Source organism: Nomia melanderi, chromosome 8, assembly GCF_051020985.1.
Source record: "Nomia melanderi isolate GNS246 chromosome 8, iyNomMela1, whole genome shotgun sequence".
In the NCBI taxonomy this organism is placed as follows: Eukaryota; Metazoa; Arthropoda; class Insecta; order Hymenoptera; family Halictidae; genus Nomia; species Nomia melanderi.
The window spans coordinates 10718844-10741324 of NC_135006.1; the positions used below are offsets into that span (position 1 = coordinate 10718844).

The 22481-nt window shown below is 34.2% G+C and overlaps 1 protein-coding gene and 1 long non-coding RNA gene across 19 annotated transcripts in view; one reads left to right on the top strand and one right to left on the bottom strand.

Moving 5' to 3' along the window:
• Window positions 1-22481, bottom strand: part of cyc (basic helix-loop-helix ARNT-like protein cyc) — a 145932-nt gene that overhangs the window by 51260 nt on the left and 72191 nt on the right. For all 5 annotated transcript variants that reach the window (XM_031978015.2, XM_031978013.2, XM_031978011.2 and 2 more), the window contains 2 exons: window positions 22100-22171; window positions 12788-13025 (listed from right to left, as the gene is read on the bottom strand). In XM_031978015.2, coding sequence (XP_031833875.2) covers window positions 12788-13025; window positions 22100-22171 — 310 coding nt within the window. The remainder of the gene's footprint in view (window positions 1-12787; window positions 13026-22099; window positions 22172-22481) is intronic.
• Window positions 5267-22481, top strand: part of LOC116427550 (uncharacterized) — a 39921-nt gene continuing 22706 nt past the window's right edge. Inside the window, exons 1-5 of one of the 14 annotated variants that reach the window (XR_004235102.2) lie at window positions 5267-5419; window positions 5625-5833; window positions 6013-6058; window positions 16628-16698; window positions 17909-18035. This is a non-coding gene — a long non-coding RNA (uncharacterized LOC116427550). Of the gene's footprint in view, window positions 5420-5624; window positions 5834-5927; window positions 10848-10869; window positions 12808-16627; window positions 16699-17908; window positions 18036-22481 lie in introns of those variants that run through there. The other 13 variants (XR_004235100.2, XR_004235101.2, XR_004235106.2 and 10 more) reach the window with 13 other exon arrangements.

Here is a 22481-nt window from a genome sequence, read left to right on the forward strand (position 1 = left end):
TTGGGCCCAATAACCCCACGGGTCGCTTTGTGCCGCGTTTTCACCACGGAGCAATGCGATGGACGGTAACTATAGATTCGTGGCAGCGACTACCTATGATTCAGAACGCGTTTCTTACGTATTTGTCAATCATGTTACCTCCGAAATAGTGCAGCATAGTATATTATAATAATGTGTTACTCAGTCCAAGTAGAAGCCGTTGAAGATATACAGTCAGGCTTACACATCTTTTCGTAAAATCTATCAAGTAACTACCCGATATTCACATACAGTGAATAATAAAAGGAAACATCTGTAGAACATTGGTGTATCGAATTACACTATATTGGATTGATTTTCAGTTTGGACTGCAAAATTTTATGAGAATCCAAAAGCGTATGGATACAGATTTTGATTAGACCATTATAATTCTGTTATGAGCCTATATTTTAATATTGAGAGTTTCAAAATAGTCATAAATAACCAAACGAGCAAGTATAAAGAATTTCAAGTGAAATGTACTGTACGCGCATAAACTTTACTGAGAACTTTTGTTTTGCTTCCATCAAATGAATGCAAAATCGAATTAGTAGAAATTAGAGGAATAATACGAGATCGCGTTGCTTTTGAGAAACTTAAGTTATAGGACTCTGTTAAAGTTAGCTAAAGTGCAAAGTATAAGTAACCAATAAGCTTTCCAATTTGAGGCTGTCTCATATTGTTACCAATCAAGTATCTTATATTTCTATTATGCCACTTCACTTTCTTTTCTTATACTATAATAAAAAGGACAAATACTTTTTTATTAACTAAACTTTTATCAACATGGTAAAACTGTAACTATTAAGGTAATAACATAGATTTGTTGCTTTTTGGATAAAAAATAGATCAATGTACATTTTGCTTTAACAGACACGCGTAAAAACTTTCTATTACCTACGGTTGATGCATAAGATGTCTAATAGAAAAAGGAACGGTAAATATCGGTAATGTTTGTTATAGGAGAGTGGTTTAGCTATTGTAATACTCGATGTATAATCATTGTCAGAAATATCAATATTTTATACAAATCGAAACCTTGATATCTTCTATTACTACCTTATCCCGTATTAATATCCGCTTCGCTCCGGGTTTCTAGCGATACGTGTAAAATATTCATAGAGATTCGATCATTTTGCAAACACTTATTATATTATTATGGAAACAATTAAAGTCACGTATTTTCAAAATACGTCAACATGAATTAAAATTCGTTGACCATCGTGATTGCATTAGCAAAGTGAAATATTCGGCTTGTAAAGTGAAAAATTTGTAGATTTGATTTTCATTCATCGAAACATTTGTCCAATTTGACAATTTTATTGCGATAACGAGATACCTGATGTGGAATAATAATTGTTATACACACTTTCTACATTTCTGCACAATTTTCACGTATTTAAATAATTTATTTAACCTACAAAAACACGGAACACAGAAAACCGAGCATACGCGCCTTAAGTTAAATCGCATTGGCAAAACTTGTTTGTATACAATTTGAACTGTCTTTGAACAATTTGTTGATATGTGCTGCGATCAGGATTAAATATCGATTCGACAAAAAACAAACGTTGAGATAGAGCACTCTATGAAAAGTGTTGATATTTAAAAGACAATTTCGACGTACTTTTATTACCTTTATTATCATTTCCTAACAATTTTTAACCCCTTGACGAATATCGGCATTTTGCTGAGATCAAACTTCCACGTTTGGAAAATCAAGTTCTAAACAAATGATTTAATTATTCAAACAGCGAGAAATCAGTACACAGTTTCCTTATTCTCTACGTTTAAGCGTTTAGTGTTTAATTAAGCAGAATCTGCAAAAGGTTTTGTATACTTTCAACAATCTTCATCCGCAAAGGGTTAAATAGTTATTTCAGTAGTGAATTATTACTTATGTTTCATTGTACGTACGCTTAAAACGTAAAACAAAGAAAAAAAACCACATCGTGTAAATACAAATTGAATCCAGGACCTGTCCGCTTTATCGGCCATCCGAACGTCTCGCCGTGTCGAATTAATCTCCATTTGCGGTATGTCCAGAAGACGCGATTGCGTTTAAAACCGGTTCGTTAAAATCAAAGTTCGACAAGCAAAGTTTTTCGTTTCTGCCTATAATGAGTCAACATAATTCGATCGTCGTGTACCTGGTTTCCCCGTTGAGCGTTTCCTATAATAAAAATTTCACCGTGTAACCTACACACCTATAAAACCAAGGAGATAGGAGTCACCCGGTCGATTAACGATAAATCTGTAATTTACAGCTTACGCCGTCATATTGTGCAAAGAAATTTATTCTTTCAGTGCATGGCAGAGAGGAAAAAAGAAAGAAAAATAAGTTGTGTCCGGCTTTGTCATATCGGAGGCTGTGATCAAGGATTCCAAGTTTACAGTTAGCACGTCCGTCACACGATGGAATTGTTAATTTACCCGTGAGCCGGATATCGGTCGAGTATCGGGAGTAATAAACTCTGCGCGATCGACAATGAAAGTTTCCACGGTAATAATGGAGCCGGTGTCGATCCGCGCTGGTATGTCGGGCGTGGTCACTTGCTCGAATATTTCACTCGTTGCCCGTTGCCCGTTGGCTGGGAAGGAAAGTTCCGATAAAAGATAAAACGTATCCACGTACGTTTGCGACAATGAAAAATAGTGGCCATGCCACCGACACCGCTGCTTCGTGGTCAGTCGCGTGACGGAATCTATTGTGTAAAGGAACTCTGGCCGTTCTATTTTCCGAGACTCATTCGTAAGCGTTTAAACCGCGAGAAACGTACTCTAGCCACACCATATTCTTATGTTGATTTTTCAAACAGATGCTATATTTTACAGTTTCATTCGTTTTGTTCGCTACGCTATGTTCGAATGCAAAGAACATTTCAATATCTAAGCTTATTACTATCAGTAGCAGCAGAATTAGTAATATAAAGTTGTAGTATTACGTGTACCAGTTGATACGATAGTTATCATTATCACGTGTAGGTATAACCTGGAGCAACTCTTTGGGCGAAACGATTATCAGATACATGTGATACCTGTATGGAACGTTTGGGTATAGGTCGGACAGTTGTTAGGGGATTATTTTAAAGTCTAGAGCAACGGAAGAATAAAAGTAATCAAATTGCACTTTCGGATTAGGTTATGAGTTATTAACCCCTTGGCCTATGATTTCTTTTACAACTGGGATTGATCGATACGGCCACTTTGTCATTAATAATTTGTTTGAAAAATAGAAAAATTCTGAGCATATGTTACGCCTATATTACCTTTTAAGTATAATAGTTGATTACAGAGGAATAATATTTACTTTGCATTCGAATGAACTGAGTAATATATATATTTGTTGAATCATGTTGAAAATCTTCACCGCGAATCTCACTCGTTGTTGTAGGACAAGGGGTTAATGATCATGATATTATTAAAATAGAGTCATCATTTTTCGAATGAAAAAGAGCTAGAAATTGTAAGGGCATTTATTTCGTTACTTAGGAATTTAAACGTTGTAAAAACAAAACAATCTCCAAATTCTTTGGAAATTCGTACTATTTTGTGTATCATATATACATATATTTTGTCATAAGTCATAGATATTTATTTAATTATCATAATGGAATGAAAAGTATGATGCATAATTATCATTTTACATAATTATTTTACAATGAAATCACTAATCCAGGACATTAGAGAAACTAGTACAATTAATACCAATCTCTATTATCCAAACGAAGTTTGAAGAATTACGAGAAGTTCGAGATTTCAATAAATAAAAATGAAGACGAACATTTTTAGCGCAATGCGAAACGTTAATGTTTCACAACTTTTGAACTAATACTCACCGCTGATAAGTTTAAAGTCGTAGGTATACGGAACAATGATCTCAACGATATATGTCAAGATGAATACGAGGGTTACACTTTTTGTAAATAAGCATGAAAAGTTGTTGAGAATCAAGACCTTATTTCCAATTTCCATATTTTCGGCGCCATATTTCAAGGTCATCGAAATTGGCGAGGAATCAGTCTTGTAAATAATTACCTAAGTTACTTTCCTTTCGTTATACGAGTCAAATAGTACCTATAGTAATTCAAAATAGTCAACATTCCTTGATAGAGAAAATTCTAAAGTGGTCTTCTAAGGGCCAAGTAATAGGGACCGAAAACTACCGAGAGGCAAACTATTTGAAGATGTAACAATAAAAAAAACCAATTTATATCGAAACCCACATAACAGTAGAGTGCAAAACATTCACAGTAAGATATAAGAACCTACACAGCTACAATGCAGTAGCGAACATTGTTCAACAGAAAACAAACGTTAGCTTATCATAGAAAGAACGTCATATTATGCATAAATACACCACCGTAGATCTACTGGAGCCTAGCAGTACATACCAACAAAACGATAGTACACAATGGGTCACATATAACACTACCATATAAAACAGTACAAATATCACACTTAACCCTTTGCACTCGAGAATTGTTCCGCCAGATACATTCTTCATTTTCTAATGAAATATCAATGATATGTTTTATAATTAATATTATTATAAATAATATAGAAATTAAGGGATAGAACTATTCTATTTTAACGTTTCATGGATAATTAAGTTAAATGAAATTTAATATTGAACATCAAACTTTGTAATTTTTCCGTATCAAACCAAATGACAACTGTGAGTCGTCTCTCAAGTGCAAAGGGTTAATAAAGAGTTACGAGGAACATGGAACAGAAGAAAGATCTATATAATGTTTATTATAATGTCAGTAGCTAACTGGAATAATGTCAAGCTTTTACATCATCAATCTGAAGAAATTTCAGCTAAACGAATCCATGTATCCAGCCACCCTTTGCACTCGAAGCTTTTTCTCACTGACATTACCAGCAACCGGATGTAATTGTAATAGAGAAAGCATATTAACATATAAATAAATGATACAGGCACGAAAAGAAGAGTGATAGATGTATTTTACTGTTTTTCATCGATCGTAAATATTATAATATATTTAATGAGAAAATTTTACAGTTTGCAAGTACAGGATTTTCTAGATGACGGACACGTTTATATAATCATACGTCCGATTTGGCTTATGTTGCGTCACAAATGAAATCACCCTAAGAACTGACTCATAACGATAACATTAATAGTATATTCATATATTCATTTGACAGCACCTTTTCCGTTAGACAAAGAATATATAGAAAGACAAAGGAACAGTGATCCTATTTAAAATTTAAAGTAGACGAAGATATTACATATGTAAGTCACTCACGATTGGTTACAATCATTACGGTCGTACGAACTTCAAGCAGTGCTTCTACGTACTAAGATAAAACAGATGTCTAATACAACAAAGTTTCTCTTTCAAAGTGTCGACAATGAAGATCTGTGAAAAAGGTCAGTCAAGCCGTGTATAAGATTTACAAGAAATTTATTATTTGGAGATCAGTGTAATACTTTTTCAAAAGTTACAAAAAAATCATTACACAACCATTAAGCTATTATTACACACCAGCTATTTATTTAGCAATTAATAAATGTCAATATTTGTCTGGATTAAGAATGTTAATATGTTAATAGTTGAATATTCATTGTCTCGCAGAAAACGTAACGCATCGTACACAACATTCCCCGGCCACCAACATTATACTAGACAGTAGACAGTAAGACAGTCAATTAAAGTTTACATTTTCCTTGACGTCAATGGCTGAACTGAAAAAATGTTGGTCAAGTTCCGCGTAAAAGAGTATTATCACGATGAGAATCGAATAAAGATCAGTGACGAACTGATTGTAATTATTTGATGCAGAGGTGCGTAACTAAACACTGCCATTGGCTTTAAAACTTATATACTTTCGAATGAAAATAATTTAATTACATCTTATATCGTCGTTCGATGCAATAGGAAAATTACTATGACGGTGGACAGCATTTAATTACTATTTTCTCTGCAATTATTATAATAGCGTATAAAGTCAGACTTTTTACAGTTTCGTGTCCCAGAGGGATTCATAAGGACTCAGGAAATTGTCAGAAGTAAGTAGGCATTTACGCGTGTTTAAGTATACAGGTGTAATTCGAAATACTCTGTACTCGTCAGAGAAAAGAATCGATCATTTCGAACACCTACTATAAACGTATGTTTCATTTACCAGCAAAACCTTTCTCTACTTTCTATGACCTTCAACGACCTTATGTAATAGGTCGTTGAATTCGTTTTAAGATCCTCTATTACGATCAATTTAAAAAAAATGGAGGTGACCTCCAAATATACGAAGTACCTCCACCTGCAAAAAGAAACTATTATCGCCATCGGATGGCCCCCTTCGTACTGTGCAATTGTATTTTAGTAATTATTTCTGTGAAACTTATAATTTCGAGGATATCTGAGCTGCTAATAGTTATTGCCCCACCCTGTATATTGAGCAGAGCTGTTGTTTTACGGCCCCCCTTCTCTGGATCCGGTAGCCCGTTATCTTGAGCCTCTATCGCTGCAGTTTTTCGAGTTTTCGGAATAAGAAGAGTTTCTCGGATATTTAACCCTTTGCACTCGAGAGGCGACTCTCAGTCACCACTTGATCTGATACAGTGAAACTGTAAAATTGAATATTTAGTATTTTAAATGAAACTTTGCATTGCTATAGGAAATATTTAAATAAAATTACTTTGTCGCTCAATTTATCTGTGAATGATCGTTAAATTAGTTTCAAACAGTGTCGTCTGTATCTCGTCGAAAAATGTTAAATATTTCCAGTGAAAAACTTTCGAGTGCAAAGTAGTCGAGTACTATGTTCAGATCATGCAACGAAACAAATGATTGAGGCAGGCAGTATAATATCATTGGAAAAACATTCTAGTGTTATTATAAACCTTCATAGTTATTCGGCTAATGAAAATGAGAAAATGTTTTAGCATATGCACAATCCCGGTATCAATCATCACGGAATATGACAGAAAAGTGCTGATACATTCGTGGAAAAGTTTTTTCCGTAAAGAAAATTGAGGTGAATGTCGCCAAAGGACTGCACGCACGATACACAGTATGCTAAGTGACTTGTTACGAGAAATCATTAAGCCGGTCTATGAAGATTTATCGACCACTGATTTATTACAGAGATTGTTAGGCGGAGACATTTAAAATACTAATAAAAGCTTGAATAATTGATTAGAGCGTTTCCTATAAAATAAAACATTTCCACAGTGTCAAACTACCGAAATTGTTGACTACAATATTTCTCAGTAGGACATTTTAATGACGGCTCTTACATTTCTGAGATTCTTGAAATAATGAAAGATGCACGTAGTACCAAACCAACTGCTTCGAGTGTTATCGTTGAATACAGCTACAAGAAAAGTATGGGTATCGAAAGAAAACATGAAGTGCATAGTGACTAATGAATATAGTGGGAGGAAAGTAAAAACCGATAGTATGCTTTTAAAGCTTTTACGAGGAAAATGGAGGTGTACTATGTATAATAGTACTGGAATAACTGATTAGTTGTAAAAATATTACAATTTAGTTTTCTATGGAATATAAAATATTGTAGAAGCGAGATCTTTACAACTAGTGGATAAAATGCACATCACAGAAAACGATTATCCGTTTCCTTGAAAGTTTTCAAACATCAACAAGTGTGTATAGTTTCCAGACTTTCTCTTAATCGGTCACCTTTAAGCCGATATTTCTCAGAATCCTTCTCTTCTATCTTCCATTTCATGTTTCTATACTAATTGTTAGAAGTATAGGGGAATCTACATATTGTTGGGTGTTTCGATGATCAAAAATCGATGTTCAAAAGCACGCGGCGAATCGAGTACCGCGAACCAGCGCGTTACTGGGATTGTGCTGGCGCGGCGCGGCGTCTAATTGCAGATCTACACGTTTCGAGCCCATTCTCTTTCACTCGTCATGAGATAGATCCCCGTGAAAAATGTATAGCATGCCGGAGAAAGGTTCGCCGCGACGGTTAGGCACAGTCCTAGTCCGCTATAAAGCGATTACGAAACCGACGCGGACTGCCTTTTACAAGCAACGCGGAAAAAACTTTTCTCCCGCGTTGCTCCCAATTAGCGGATCGGCAATTTCATTGAACGCCTGAGAAACCGAGGACCAACGAGTGCCTCGCATGGAAAAATAATTGTTTGTTAACGGAAACGGTCAGATACCATTAGTGGATCCAGATAATCCGTTCGGTTAAGAAGTGCTCCGCAGGAAAGTGTCTTGTAACCGGGAAAGTCAAGTCCTTTTTGCTTGAAACTCTGATTTTGCGGTAACTGGGAGCTCCGAGTATTTACCATCTTTGGTGGTACGACGAATCGCGCTCTAACGTATGGAGGTGCAGGCGAAAGCTTTGGTAATTCAATAAGCGATAATGGGTTCAATTGCACATCGCCGACGGTGACACTAATTGTTTTTGACAGAGGTTGCGATTAATTTCTGTGATATTCTTAACTCTATGCGGTAGTACGTCGAAGCTGATTCCACATTCAAATTAAATTCGAATATCTATTCATTTTAACAATTTTTGCTATAATCGTTTGTAATATCATCATGATATCGTACACAAGTGTCGCTTTGATACATCCCGTATGTTCTTGGAGAAGTAATTAACCGAAGATTCTTTGAAATGTACCAAACCTTCAACAGATGAAGCTAAATTATATATCAATTGTACAATTGATAGAACAAAAGGAAACTGCGTGCTGATTTCTTGCTATTCGAGTAATTAAATCATTTTTCTCGCGACTTAGTCTTCGAAATATGAAAATTTCATCTCGCCGGAATGTCGATATTCGTCCGCAAAGGGTTAAAGTGTCATATTCAACTGTGCTTGAATTCTGTAAAGAGTTAACCCTAAAATTGCTGCTTGAAATAAATAGTGCTAAAACACAATTTTAATAGATGCAATGGCTGCGACGAATAATTTGTTATAGTACATGTATACCGGGTCAAGTTCGAAACAGAAGGGAAGGTTAGAGACTGCCGATGAAAAGTGTCTGGAGTGAAATAACCAAGTACACATGCTTCGACGGAAACTAGGTGCTCGAGGCGGCATAGAAGGATTTCTCGATATGTGTTTCATTTACTATATGGATTAACCATTTGCACTCGAAAGATTTCCACTGGAAATATTCAACTTTTTCCGATGAGACACAGACGACATTGTTTGAAACTAATTTAACGGTAATTCACAGATAAATTAAGGAACAAAGCTATTTTATTTAAATATTTCACATAGTAACACAAACTTTAATTTAAAATACTAAATGTTCAACTTCATAGTTTTGTTTTATTAAATCATGCGGTGACTGAGAGTTACCTCTCGAGTGTAAAGGGTTAATTGCTGTTAATAAACTGGGATTTTATTGCCAAGATTTTAGATGCTGAGAATTAGAGGTTTGCTTTCTTTTTAAGAGTAAGGGGGGATGTCAACTCAGTGCTCGATCATATTCCTGATATAAACCATTTTTCACGTGTCTGTCTTTTTCTCTAATCATACTGTGAGAACACCCGTTCTTAGTAATCTTTAATTGTGTCACTAATCGTTTCAGAATAGTATAATATTTTAAAAACATTTTAATGTTTGTGTTTTATACGTAGATGCAGTAGAACAGTTTTAGTAACAGACAATTAGCTAAAATTGCACACAAATGTTAAATGGAAAAATCTGTTTCCATACTTATAATGCATATGCTTCACATTATTTTGCGATAAAACGTTCTTCGATGAATCTTTTTTCTCATAAATCAATGCTTTGTTATTCGGAAAGTAATCTATACCTAATCAAATTTGTTCGAAGTCAAGAAAATTATTTTAATTCGACAAATTATCTACTTAACGAAATTTGTAATCATTCTAACAGAAATTCTTGAAGGCTTTAAACGTGTTTGTCTCAAAATGAGATTTATTGAAAAGAGGTTTGCCATGACTTGAATAAAGACGGATTCTTAAAAAATTTACCACAGTTATTATTAGATATATTCGCTATTGTCGAGATATCGGATTTTTTCGATGAACAAATGGACCACTTTTTTGTAAAAAAGAAAACTATTTTGTTTCAGAAATCTGTTCATGAAAAATCTCGTAGACTAATACGGTTGCATCTGCTGCAGTATATTTTCGATCGTCATCCCCGTCTTAACACGTTGACTGCCACGAAAAACTCAGCGTTTTATGTATCACTTATTATTTTGTAGCGGAAATAAAAAGGAATAATTATCAATTATTTGGTAGACGATTACTAGGTCAGACTATAATCCAGTTATTTGAATTATTAAACGTTTTCGTTTGACGCCAGTTATGTTACGAATTATAATTGTTTCCGAGTAATCTGAAAGCTCCGGTCATCGGTGACCATCCTGGCAGTCAACGTGTTAAGGAACAATTGAAAATAAAAATCTGTACATATTATTTATGCATATCTCTGTTACTGTTAAGAAAATTGTCGGACAAAGTATGTTCTCTATTTACAAAATGAAATCTCAAAATACGGTGCATTTTGAACACGTCGAGGCAGTCCAACCCCTTACAGTGTAAACATCGCGTCCCATGAACTGAACCATCAATTTTTAACTGTTAACATTTCAACACGTTCATGGTGCAAATATTCCACATTTTTAGTACACTATGTAGACTCCTAATTGCAATTTAGTTGCTGAAGTGAAAAAGTACTTTCGTAAAGTATTTACGAAACGGTTCTCGTAAAGTAAGGAGAACAAGGAAAACGTTGATCTTAGAATTATTTATTGATACGACATCGAACCTCTAAAGCGGCGAATGATTTTAGTACCGTCCACAGTTCCTTTTCATTCACCTATGTGTTTAATATTTTTCGACTGTTCGACAGAGCTGTAAATCACCTTCAGCTCCTTCCAGCGCTACCACAAGACAGACTCGTGATACTTATTACGGCTTAAACATGAAAACCACAAGTCTGTCACGATTGCAGGCCAAATACTAAATCGCATATAGATAAGTATCTACGTGATTTCTTCGGCTTATTTCGCGAGCAACTGCGTTGCCCAGTACGGTTCGTCTGTTACGACATTCACATGTAGCGGAAGGAGTTAATGAGGGATGCATACACACATGGAGCGGTGTAAAAAACGACCTCTCTTTGGAATTCTCTTTCTCGGAAAATATGAGTATTTTCTTTTACTAATTTACTCGTATCTTTGATTGTAATTATTAGTTTTATAAAAGTATTTACGTCATACTGCAGTTACAACGGGTAATTGAAAATTCGCCATTTACTGCAGTAATTTGTGATGCTCGTACTAATGTAAACATTTTACATCGAACTATTTACCTAATGTATATTTAATACTGACATTAATCATTTTTTAGCTTCTAGCTTTTAACCCAACAGAAAAATATTATTTTAATTCGGGCGTATCCTAATAATATTCTAATAGTCTATTTTTAAATCCCCAATTTTCAAGATCTAAACGAACGAATATCAATTTTTCTAGGAACAATAGAATAAACCGTGCTATAAACATCCGTAAATGTAGTATTAAGAATATTTTTAATTTTCTTGTTTCTATTCGCCATGAGCGTTTCAATCATTTGCATCGATTTTTAGGACACACGTTTATTCCGAAAGGGGCAACACCGAGAAACAGCATCATGATTAACACTGTATAAAGCATTATGTATAACCAAGAAGTAACTAAATGAATTATAAAAAAAGCTGAAAGCTTATTTACTATATACCGTTACCTATATTATAAATTATCAAGTCTTGAGAGTTGATTAATAGGTATGAAAATTGGTTAACCCTTTGCGGACAAATGTCGACATTTCGGCGAAACGAAATGTTGATGTTTCGAAGACTGAGTCGCCAACAAATGATTTAATTATTCAAACAGCAAGATATCAGCACGTACTTTCTGGTTTTTCTATTATTTAAGCAATTGGTATATAATTTAGCTTCGTCTGCTGAAAGTTTTGTATACTTCAAAGGATCTTCGTTCGCTAAGTGTTAAATACTAATGTTATTATGTATCTGTTCGAATACTGTGACGGAGTTATTGGTGACCACATAATTACTTGAAAGCAATAGCGTACACAATGACGGAGATAAATATTGACGTTGAGTGGGGAGCTTGAAGTGAGTTGCTCGGTCCGCGTTAGCTATTCAGTAAACGGCAATTAAAAGAGAAATTTCTTTCAAATAATAGACATTGGTACTAGAGGAGCTGCTTTTTAAGGAAGAGACATAGAGGAAGTTCTAGGAGAGTTTTCATTTTACAATTGCTAAATGAGACTTCAGCAAGTCAAAATATTGTCAAAATTACATATTTAGAGTACACATTCTTCAATTATTTTTTTGACATGTTTGTAAAACTGTTTTCATGTCTGTAAAGAACCCACGATTTTCAGTTTCAGTAATCGAAAATCCCTCCGAAATGAGAAATTTAACCCTTTGCGGACGAACGTCCGCATTTTGCATTGTTCAATCCTCCATGCTTGGAATACCAAGTTGCAAAGAAATGATTGAATCATTCGAACAGCAAGAAATCAGTACAAAGTTTCCTTATTCTCTCTGATTTAAGCATTCAGTGTTTTATTTAGCAGAATTTGCAAAAGCTTTTGTATACTTCCAACAATCTTCGTCCGCAAAGGGTTAAATACAAAATTTTGCTGCCCGGATAGTCAGTACCTATATGCTTCAACTGATATGTACGATCCAAAATAAGTGGTTATCAACATTCAACGGGTGAAGGTCTAACACGTTTACGATTTTTTCGAATTCAACTCACCTGAAGAATTAGCGTTTTCAGCTCTTGGTCGCTGAGAAATGCCGGTTTGTAGTGACCCTCCGTGTATGAGGTCACAGCTCCGAGGATAGTCTTAAGGTGTTGGACTGCCATTCTGAGCACTGTCAGCTTGTCCAATTTCCGGGACATCGCGTGGCACATCGGTATCATCGCCGATAACTCCGTGATGTAGGTGTTCATTTTGTCCCTTCTTCTTTTCTCGATCTCGCTGTGATTTTGTCTGTAACGCAGCAGAAGAAGAAAATCTTTACTGAATTACTGATTCATAAGAACAAGATTGTATCATATACGATGTCATTCAAACCAATCTCGATATTTATCTTAAGCATTCGTCCTGTGAAATACCGCGAACGTTCTCACGCAAGAATAATTAGCTGATGAAGGAAAGGAATTCAAGAAATGCAGAGAGAAAACATAGACGTGTCAAATACACCCGTTTCTGTCAATTAATTAATTGATGAATTATTTTCCTTACTTCTTCAGTTTGCTTATTTTTCGATAGTCGAATAATTTCCAGTAGTCATATTAGCTTTGGTATCATTCTTACTGGGTTTGTACTTCATATAAAATTCTGATAATATTGTATACCACACACCGCTTGATATATATACATATGTGCTTATATTTTATATTTTATATTTTGTATTTTGTACTTCGTACTTCGTACTTTGTACTTTGTACTTCGTACTTCATACTTCGTACTTCATACTTCATACTTCATATTTCATACTTCATACTTTATACTTTATACTTTATACTTTATACTTTATACTTTATACTTTATACTTTATACTTTATACTTTATACTTTATACTTTATACTTCATACTTTATACTTTATACTTCATATTTTATGTGCTTGTACCAAATTGCTTCTTTTCCTGAATCATCAATGGTACTGTTCTTGGGTGGATCATCGACAGTTTTATTCAACATTTTAACTACGCATTATCAAACTTTTGTAATAGTCAATTCTCACTTTGTTCACAATATATTTTTGACTGATTCTTAATTGATTACTTTAATTCATTATAAATTCTTTCTCATTCTGTTTCCAAATGTAAGGCTCCAAAACTTTCCAAGTATTTTCGTATTCCATTTACCTATTTCTCTATATAGGGAAAGATTAAAATCGAAAAATTATTCCTTCTCGATTTGAAACCATCGCCTACTACTCGGATACGCCCTCGCGTAACAGAGACAACAAAAGTTCTATACAGGACATGATTCTACACATTTCAGGAAGTCGGAAATACATAATTATCTACTTTGTAAATGAAAGAAAAGTTGTAAAGGATAGGTGTAAATTTTGAAATATAATGCCTTCTTAAAAATTGTTATATTCATACCACAGTAATTATATAAATAAATGTAAATACTCTAAAAACATCCAGTTTATTTTTCCCTAAAAGGAAAAATTATAATTTTCCGATTATGGTAAGTTTTTACCTATCATCCGCAACTACAAATCTTAATTGGAATGTCTGATCATTGCCAGTTATTTCTACTTAACTGAACATTATAACGTGCTGTAGCAAGAGATCGATAATATAGAAATATGTATCGTGAATAGCGGCAATTAACTTTCATTTTATGTATATTAACACCTGTGACTTAGTGGTAATTGATATTAAACATCGACATTTATTATAAGCAAAAACAGTAAGTAAGTATAAAATTTTGAAAGAGACTCGAACTCGAAAATTTGTCGATCATTATTTCTTCGGAAAAAATGTTTTTAACGTAAAAATTTTGATCTGTAGTTTTATTCATTTTAACGTGCAGTGTTCGTCTTTGATGGTTAGTTAAGTATTTCATTTTTTATGCACATAATATTTGTCAATTCTCCTGCGTTTCAGTAGCTACATATGTCGCGATGAAACTACGCAGTTTCAGTGTATGCCGAATCGAACAAGTTGACAGTAATTCGATCGAGTAGAGACCAAAATAGAAAACCGTACGGAATTTGCTGACGAAAAATCGTTCAGAATTCCCTGCGTTCATTCGTGTTATTAGAGATGTCCTTGCCCGTGATATTCATAAACGTAATTCTTTCGAAAAGATAGGGCCTGTTTCACAACTGTTGACAACTTCATCTGAATCAGACATAAATAGTATTAAATAAATAAGAATATTCGTCTAATCAGTATATGAAAATCTATAACTTAAACGGCGAAATAAAGAATAGAATAAGAATTAAGGCGAAGTCAGCATTAACTAGACTTCCGACAGCTAATCAGACAGAATCAAACATTTCGAAAATTTTACAAGTTGCACGATAAAAATCCGAAGAAGCTTGAAATAAACACAAAAGGGAAATCTGCAAAATGAAAACGAATTTTGATACTAAAACATTATAATGTACTAACTTTGGGACAGTTCTTTTTTCATTTTTAAATACACTGGTCATAGAAACATAATTAAAACGAATAACAATAACACAAGTTATCTTATTCAGAAGGAGATCTCTAAAAATGAATTGTGCTAAACACGAATAATACAGTGGAAATATACTTATTGTCAATGAAACGTGTAAAAACTATAAACGAGTTACTTTTTCGTGCTCAATTAACAGGTTTCTTCACTCCACCGTCTTGTTCTCGTGTCGCGTCGCGACGCGTCACTTCGAGTATCTCGTTCGACAACGCGATAACCGACAGCATCGTCGTCAATCAATTATGAAAGACGAATCAGCTAATAAACAGTGCTTTTGTCAGTGTTGATTCGCATTTAAAGGTCTGGTAGCCGACGACGTATTGAACGGCAGAACTGACCGCCTCGAGATACTATTGAATTTTCGCACAGTTATTCACAACCGGAGTCTTTTTGTCGTAGAAGGAAGAACGAGAAAAAAGAAAGGACTGCATATTTCTTGTTAACACGTTGAATGCCATGGGGTTCATCGGTGACCGACAACCAGATCGAATTGCTATAGTTCTCTTAATTAAACAATTATTTGAAAACGTTTCTATATTATAAATAATGCTACCTAACGCGATGACATTCAGCTAGATGAACGCGCAATAATAATACAATTCAATCGAATGATTTAATAATATATTTTTTCCATTTTGTGTATTTTGTTCTACGAAGTCGTGCAGCATTCAACATGTTAACCCTTTGTACTCGAAAGGTGACTCTCAGTCACCACTTGATTTGATACAGCAGAACTATGAAGTTGAATATTCAGTATTTTAAATTAAAATTATATTTTGCAATGTGAAATATTTAAATGAAATAGCATTGTTAATGTATCTGTGAATTATTGTTAAATTAGTTTCAAACAATGTAGTGTATATTTCATCAGAAAATGTCCAAATATTTCTATTGTGAAACTTCCGAGTACAAAGAGTTAAATGATTAGTTGCAAGCTCGTCGTGGATAATCTGTGCATTCGCCATACCTCTATTTTACTTGTTCAGTGTTGAAAGAACTGTATCATTTTTTCATGAACATTTTCTTTTTTACACAATATTTAATTTTTCTTTTATTTAATTTCACAGTCGTCACTTTTGCTCAAAATCGTCTGACTAATCGTTTTATATAGTTTTATATAATTTTATATAGTTTTATATAGCTTTATATAGTTTTATACAGTTTTATACAGTTTTATATAGTTTTATATAGTTTTATATAGTTTTATATAGTTTTATATAGTTTTATACAGTTTTATGTATTTTTGTATAGTTTTATACAGTTTTATGTATTTTTGTATAGTTTTCTGTAGTTCTGTATTGTTTTATATAGTTTTATATAGTTTCATACAACCTTTTATAGGTGTACAAAAATTTCCATTTCTACTCGAAAGATGATATTTTTCTAGGTACGTTGCATCCCGAAGAAGAGGTAGCCAACATCGCCAAGGATGGGAAGGTGTATTTCTCCTTCTTCGAGGTAAAAGCAATTATTGAATTGTAACATAAATAAGTTCCCTTAAGTGCAAGATTTCTTTCATTTATTAATAAAGTACAGCATTACACGCTCAATTACACGCGTCGCAGTGTCCAGGGACACGGTCTTGAAAACGGCGACACGAGTCGTTCAACTACACTCGACCGTTCAGTGGTTCAATTAACCTATTAACCGAATAAGATGGATTATTCTTTGGATAATTATTAATCTCTTCTATTTATTCCCTTCGAAATTCTTGCGTATAATTGTATTATAATATTCGCGGGTTCATCGTCCACGAATATAGTTTAAATTATTTTTATTTCTATCTATAAGTAGAAAATATTTTTAAATATTCAGGAGAAACCACTACATGTATTTTTTTAAGATATTACCGATGACAATTATCTGCATATTCAGTAGGGTAGCGAATTTTTACTCTCCTTTCTCTTTATACAATCTTCTTTATTATTTCCCTATTTTAAAGTCCCATTTATAATCAGTAATAACTAAGTTGATACAATTAGAACATGTTTATATCCGCAATCGAACCGATTTTTATTATAACTTAATAGAAGTCATCGGTTAGTCATTCGTGACAGTTTCTTTTGCAACTGTTTGCTCAGAAAACTCAGCAATTACATGCAAATACTGGTTTCGGATAATAAATCTCTAGCCTTTGCACTATCAATAGATCGATCGAAAAATCACCTGCAAATATTCGTACGAACGAGTGACGTCAAATATTCTTATTCAAATCTCGATTGTTATTTAGAAACTATTTCGGCTTAGTGCAAATCGTTGCAATCATTCGATACTATGTATCGTAAAGGAAGTCTAAGAAAGAACCAATAAAATTCATTACGGATATAAAGAAGGTATATAATTTCTTGTCTATATAAACATGCAGATTGAGCTCTTAAAAGTGCTCGCGAACATTTAAGGTTAAGAGTTTAATGCATTAGTAATTATCATCTGTAATATGTAATAAATATAAGTGTAGCAGCGTCTCCGTAATATTTAAAAATAATTTCTACTGATATGACAGAAATAAAAAAGATTTAAACACATATTCGTGGATGATCAACTTACCAATATTACGATACAATTATATGCAAGAATTAGAAAAAGGAATAAATCAAAGAGATTAATAATTATCCGAAGAAATAGACAAAAATACACGACGAATTTAATCGTCTTCTTCGGTTGATAGGTCAATACTGCTGCTGAAGGGTCAGCTGTAGTTGAACGATGCGTCTTTTTCAAGATCATGCCTCTGGACACGGCGACGTGAATCGGATTAGTGACGTGGCCGGTGAAGCCTGAGTAAAGAAATCAAGGTAGGTCAAGGTGGCAGTTACTTTACCCGCACCTGACATAATAGTACGTAACCACTGACCAGGACTAAGCTTTGCACACGTAATGCGGTTTTTCGATACGACTGGAACAAAGCGTAGTTGACCATCATCTCCGATAATTTCAAGTGCAATTCTAATTACTTCCTTTTATCGTATGCATACCTACGCGCGTTTTATCGACGCGTTGTACAGTTTACCGTTCTGAAAACTGTAATTATTTAAAAAGAAGTCTCATCGCTGATTTCGATGACCTTGAGGGATATCCCCAAGGTCATCGTTCTGTACAAGTTTTTTTCTATACATGTCTTTTCGTGTTACATTCCATCTCGTGATACAAGTAAAACGAAACTTTGATAATTATTTTGAATTGTTTAGTTCGACATTTTACCGACCGCGGCGACCTTCAGGTATGTTGTCTAAGACATCATTTTGCATAACTTTTCTCAATACAGATAAACACCGCTTGGGCTTACTTTCGGAAATGTACGCAAAATTATACTGAGTAATGCATTGGTGATTACGTATCGGACTTCGTAGACCGTGCTCGTGTTCGGTTTGTTAGTAGGCATTCGTCATTCGGCTGCCATAAGGCAGTTGTAATTTACAGGCAATTGTTCATGTTGAACTAATGAAAATGGCCTCCGGAAAGTAAAGATAGTAGATACAGTTTTTGTCTCGGCTCGTCGTCTCAAGGGAATTAGCTTGTACGATTTTCAATTGGGAATTGAATTACGTAATAAATTAATAAGCAAAACCACTTCTTTAGTACCATTTTATGGTGAAAATAAAAACGGGATTTCATGTAAATTCGCCTGTGTGTCAACTACGAATAGAAATAGGAAGTAGTTGTGTACCCACGTAATTCTGGAATTTCTTGTTTCCTCCCACTTGTACAGAAAGTAGGTACTTAACACTAATTGCGTACCGGTAACGAGAAATCTCGTTTTTATATAAAGACACTTAGCTATGCAACTTCACTAATTACCACAGCATTGAAAGAAACATTAAATTTAATTCGAATTGATTATCTATTTAAAATGTATTACATAACAATATGATATCTGAGTTTCTCTATGTATAGTGATATAAGTTGACCTCAGTGAAAATTGCCATCACAATTCAGTTTTCTGAAAATTAGCCGGTACGCAATGTGTTAATACAGATTGTTCTGGAACAGCGTTGCTCAATCGTTTTAACCCTTTGCACTCGAAAGGTGACTCTCAGTCAGTCACCACTTGATTTGATACAGCAAAACTATGAAGTTGAATATTCAGTATTTTAAATTAAAATTATATTTTGCAATGTGAAATATTTAAATAAAATATTGTTGCTTAATGTATCTGTGAATTATCGTTAAATTAGTTTCAAACAACGCAGTGTATATTTCATCAGAAAATGTCCAAATATTTCTACTGAGAAACTTCCGAGTGCAAAGAGTTAATACTTGACCCAACATATTTGGTTGTAATAATACTGTAACCCTAAATAAAAATCAATAGAAAATCAACTTTCTAAATCTCTAAGCAAGTATCAAGTGGCTCTTTATTATTCTGGGCTCCGGAAAGTCATCCGTAATTAATCGCTAGCAGTTTACCGCTGCGTCAGTTTAGCTCGTACGTAACCTATAAATGATCGCTAGCATATTTCAAATCATGAAAAGTTATTTTTCATTTAGGTTTCAATCTTATACTATCTACTAATGTTACGCTTTCTACAAAGATTTCAACAGTTCTACTGAATCGCGGTAATTTCGAATGTTGTTCCATACAATATATAGAAATGAGTTTCACTCATTGTGATGATGATAGATATCTGGATATTTTTTGGGGGAAGGGCGTATTTACCGTATAATTGCCAGAAATTCTATATTCTATATCTTATAAGATTTAATTTTATACTCGAAAAAATGAGTAGCCTACAGATATTGAAATTGCGATGAGGCATAACATTTAAGACTAAGGATGCTTTATCTGTCACGTTCCAAGGGAGAGCTAATAAAACTTTATCTTCAATTTAAAATGATCAAAACATTTGTATAAATTATGTAAATTAAATGTATTGCCTGGAGATAAAATATGCTAGCAATCATGTGTATACTATATTGCCGATTAATTGCGGGTGATTTTTCTAGGCCCCTTATTTTGTATTGCGACTTTTCGTTTATAACTTTCGGGAGAATAAGCTACGGTCATTTAACACATGCCAAGGACTTTCGACCGTCGTACGAGCATCTTTCTGTGTACACGAGGATCTCCCTCCGCGAATACGGTCACAATTGCCCCAATTTCCACACCAATCGGGAAATCTCTTTTTCAGACAACCAATAGAAAAATTGACTATTCCCGGAAATACTCTCGGAAAACGGCGAAAACACCTTCACCTTTATCCTTGACCATCTCTCGCGCGATCAATATTTGAACATCTCAAACTCAGCGTCGATTTGCATCTTGAGCGTCAAAATCTACACGATATACAGTCCATTCTAGATCGATATCACTTAATCATCCTTGCTGTTCTAATGAGTATAAAACAGTCCCTGGCTTTTACGCGAGGTAGCAGCCATTATTTCGGGGCTCAATAAAAACTTAACGCGATGTACCATGTATTTCCTGTGGCGCCGTGATTAATTCTTTCGCTACAATGGACAAGATATCTCGATCCAACGATGTCGAAGAAACGATGCTATGGACGAGATGTCTCGTGCATCTTTATTATTGATATGAAGCGTTGTATTTGAAAATCTGACACAAGTAATCGATTCTTAAGACATTTCATCAATAATCAACATATATTTTACATAGTAATAGTAACTTATTAAACATATGTTCTTTATTAATAATGAGTACGTCTCCCTTTATTTTCTAGTACATCTATTAAATGATTTGGTATGGATTTATACAGATTTGGATATAATTTTGATTTAAGATATCCCATTCAAAATATTATAATTGCCGAAATAACCAATGCTGGCTCAAACCATTACGCTGCCTCCTTCCATTTGTCGTCGCATTGTTGACATTGTTGACATCATCTCTTTTCGTGTGTCATGGAAACAGTACTGCAATCCATTGGGATCATTCAGATTTAATTTTTTTTTCTCGTGAAAATAATATTTTTCTCCATGTTTGTTTCCAATGCACTCTTTCTTTTGCAAATTGTAGACGGTCACCTTTATGTTTCGTTATTATCGCAGGTATTTTTTTCAACTTTAGCTTTTTAATATGTTTAGACGATAGTAGAAATCGTCGAACACCCGACATACTGGCACTAACACCGGATTTTCCTACTATTTGCTTGGTCGTTCACTGTGAATTGGAAGGTACGGCAAAATTGCTCGTTTATCACGATCAGATAACGTGAATGATCGACGGTTCTTTTTGTCATAATTTTCAACATTCTTTAAGAAATTACGTATTACATTACGACTTCTTTTTCTTATCTTATATATCTTTGCTACTGTCAGCTGTCTTTTTAATGTAAGAATTTGTTTTTTTGGACTCGTTCAACCTTTTTCCACGTCCCATAGTTTTAAATCTGTATAATATAGTAATTGTAATGTTCATTCGTGAATGATCACGGAATACTGAAGAATTTTTAAACATATTAACAGACTGTGCTATCATTTTGACCTTGGTACGGAATACTTTTTCTTTATTGTATACAAACCTCTACGATATTGTGACTTATTTTCTATGAACCGCATATCTTTAGGTCATAATATTTTGAAGTTACTCGTCATAGATGTAAAATTTTGCATGCGACATTGAGAAATTTAAAGATAGCACACCTGGGCTATCCTTTCGAAGAGGAGTGCACACAAATTTTGTCACAGTCGATGTGTTCCAGTTAGATACGTTCCCTTATGAGTCTTGCTTGAAATTGATTGGTGAAGTCATTCAATTATATAGAATAAATTTCTCCATGCGTTATTTACTGTTACAACGATTCATCCGTTTTGAATTGAATTACCATAGTCATTACAAACTTAAATTTCTTTGTTGTACGTATTCTTACAAATGTAATAGGATAAATACCGTTTTACTCACTTTTTACTATCGTCGTTTGTGCGAACGGATTTGGCATCGTCTCCCGCGTCGTCTAATAAATCACTACCGTCACTGAAACAAAAAATAAATTGGGACAATGAGTTTGACTATATCGCTGCCTTGGCGTAGGGGAAATTGGAAATTGATCGCTTCGATCAGTTTCTTACTTCAAGGGGAGACAATTAAAATAATATTGATTCATATCAACGTGAATCTATACAGTCGCCGCGAACGGAATAATGTAGAATTGTAGAATAATTGGGGAAGACCCACATTCGCGCTCCAAAACATCGGAACTCGGAGAAACCAAGCGTGTGTACGATTGAAACAATTTCTTCGGCGACGTACAACCCTTTCGAGGGTGCGACGCACACCTTTTGAT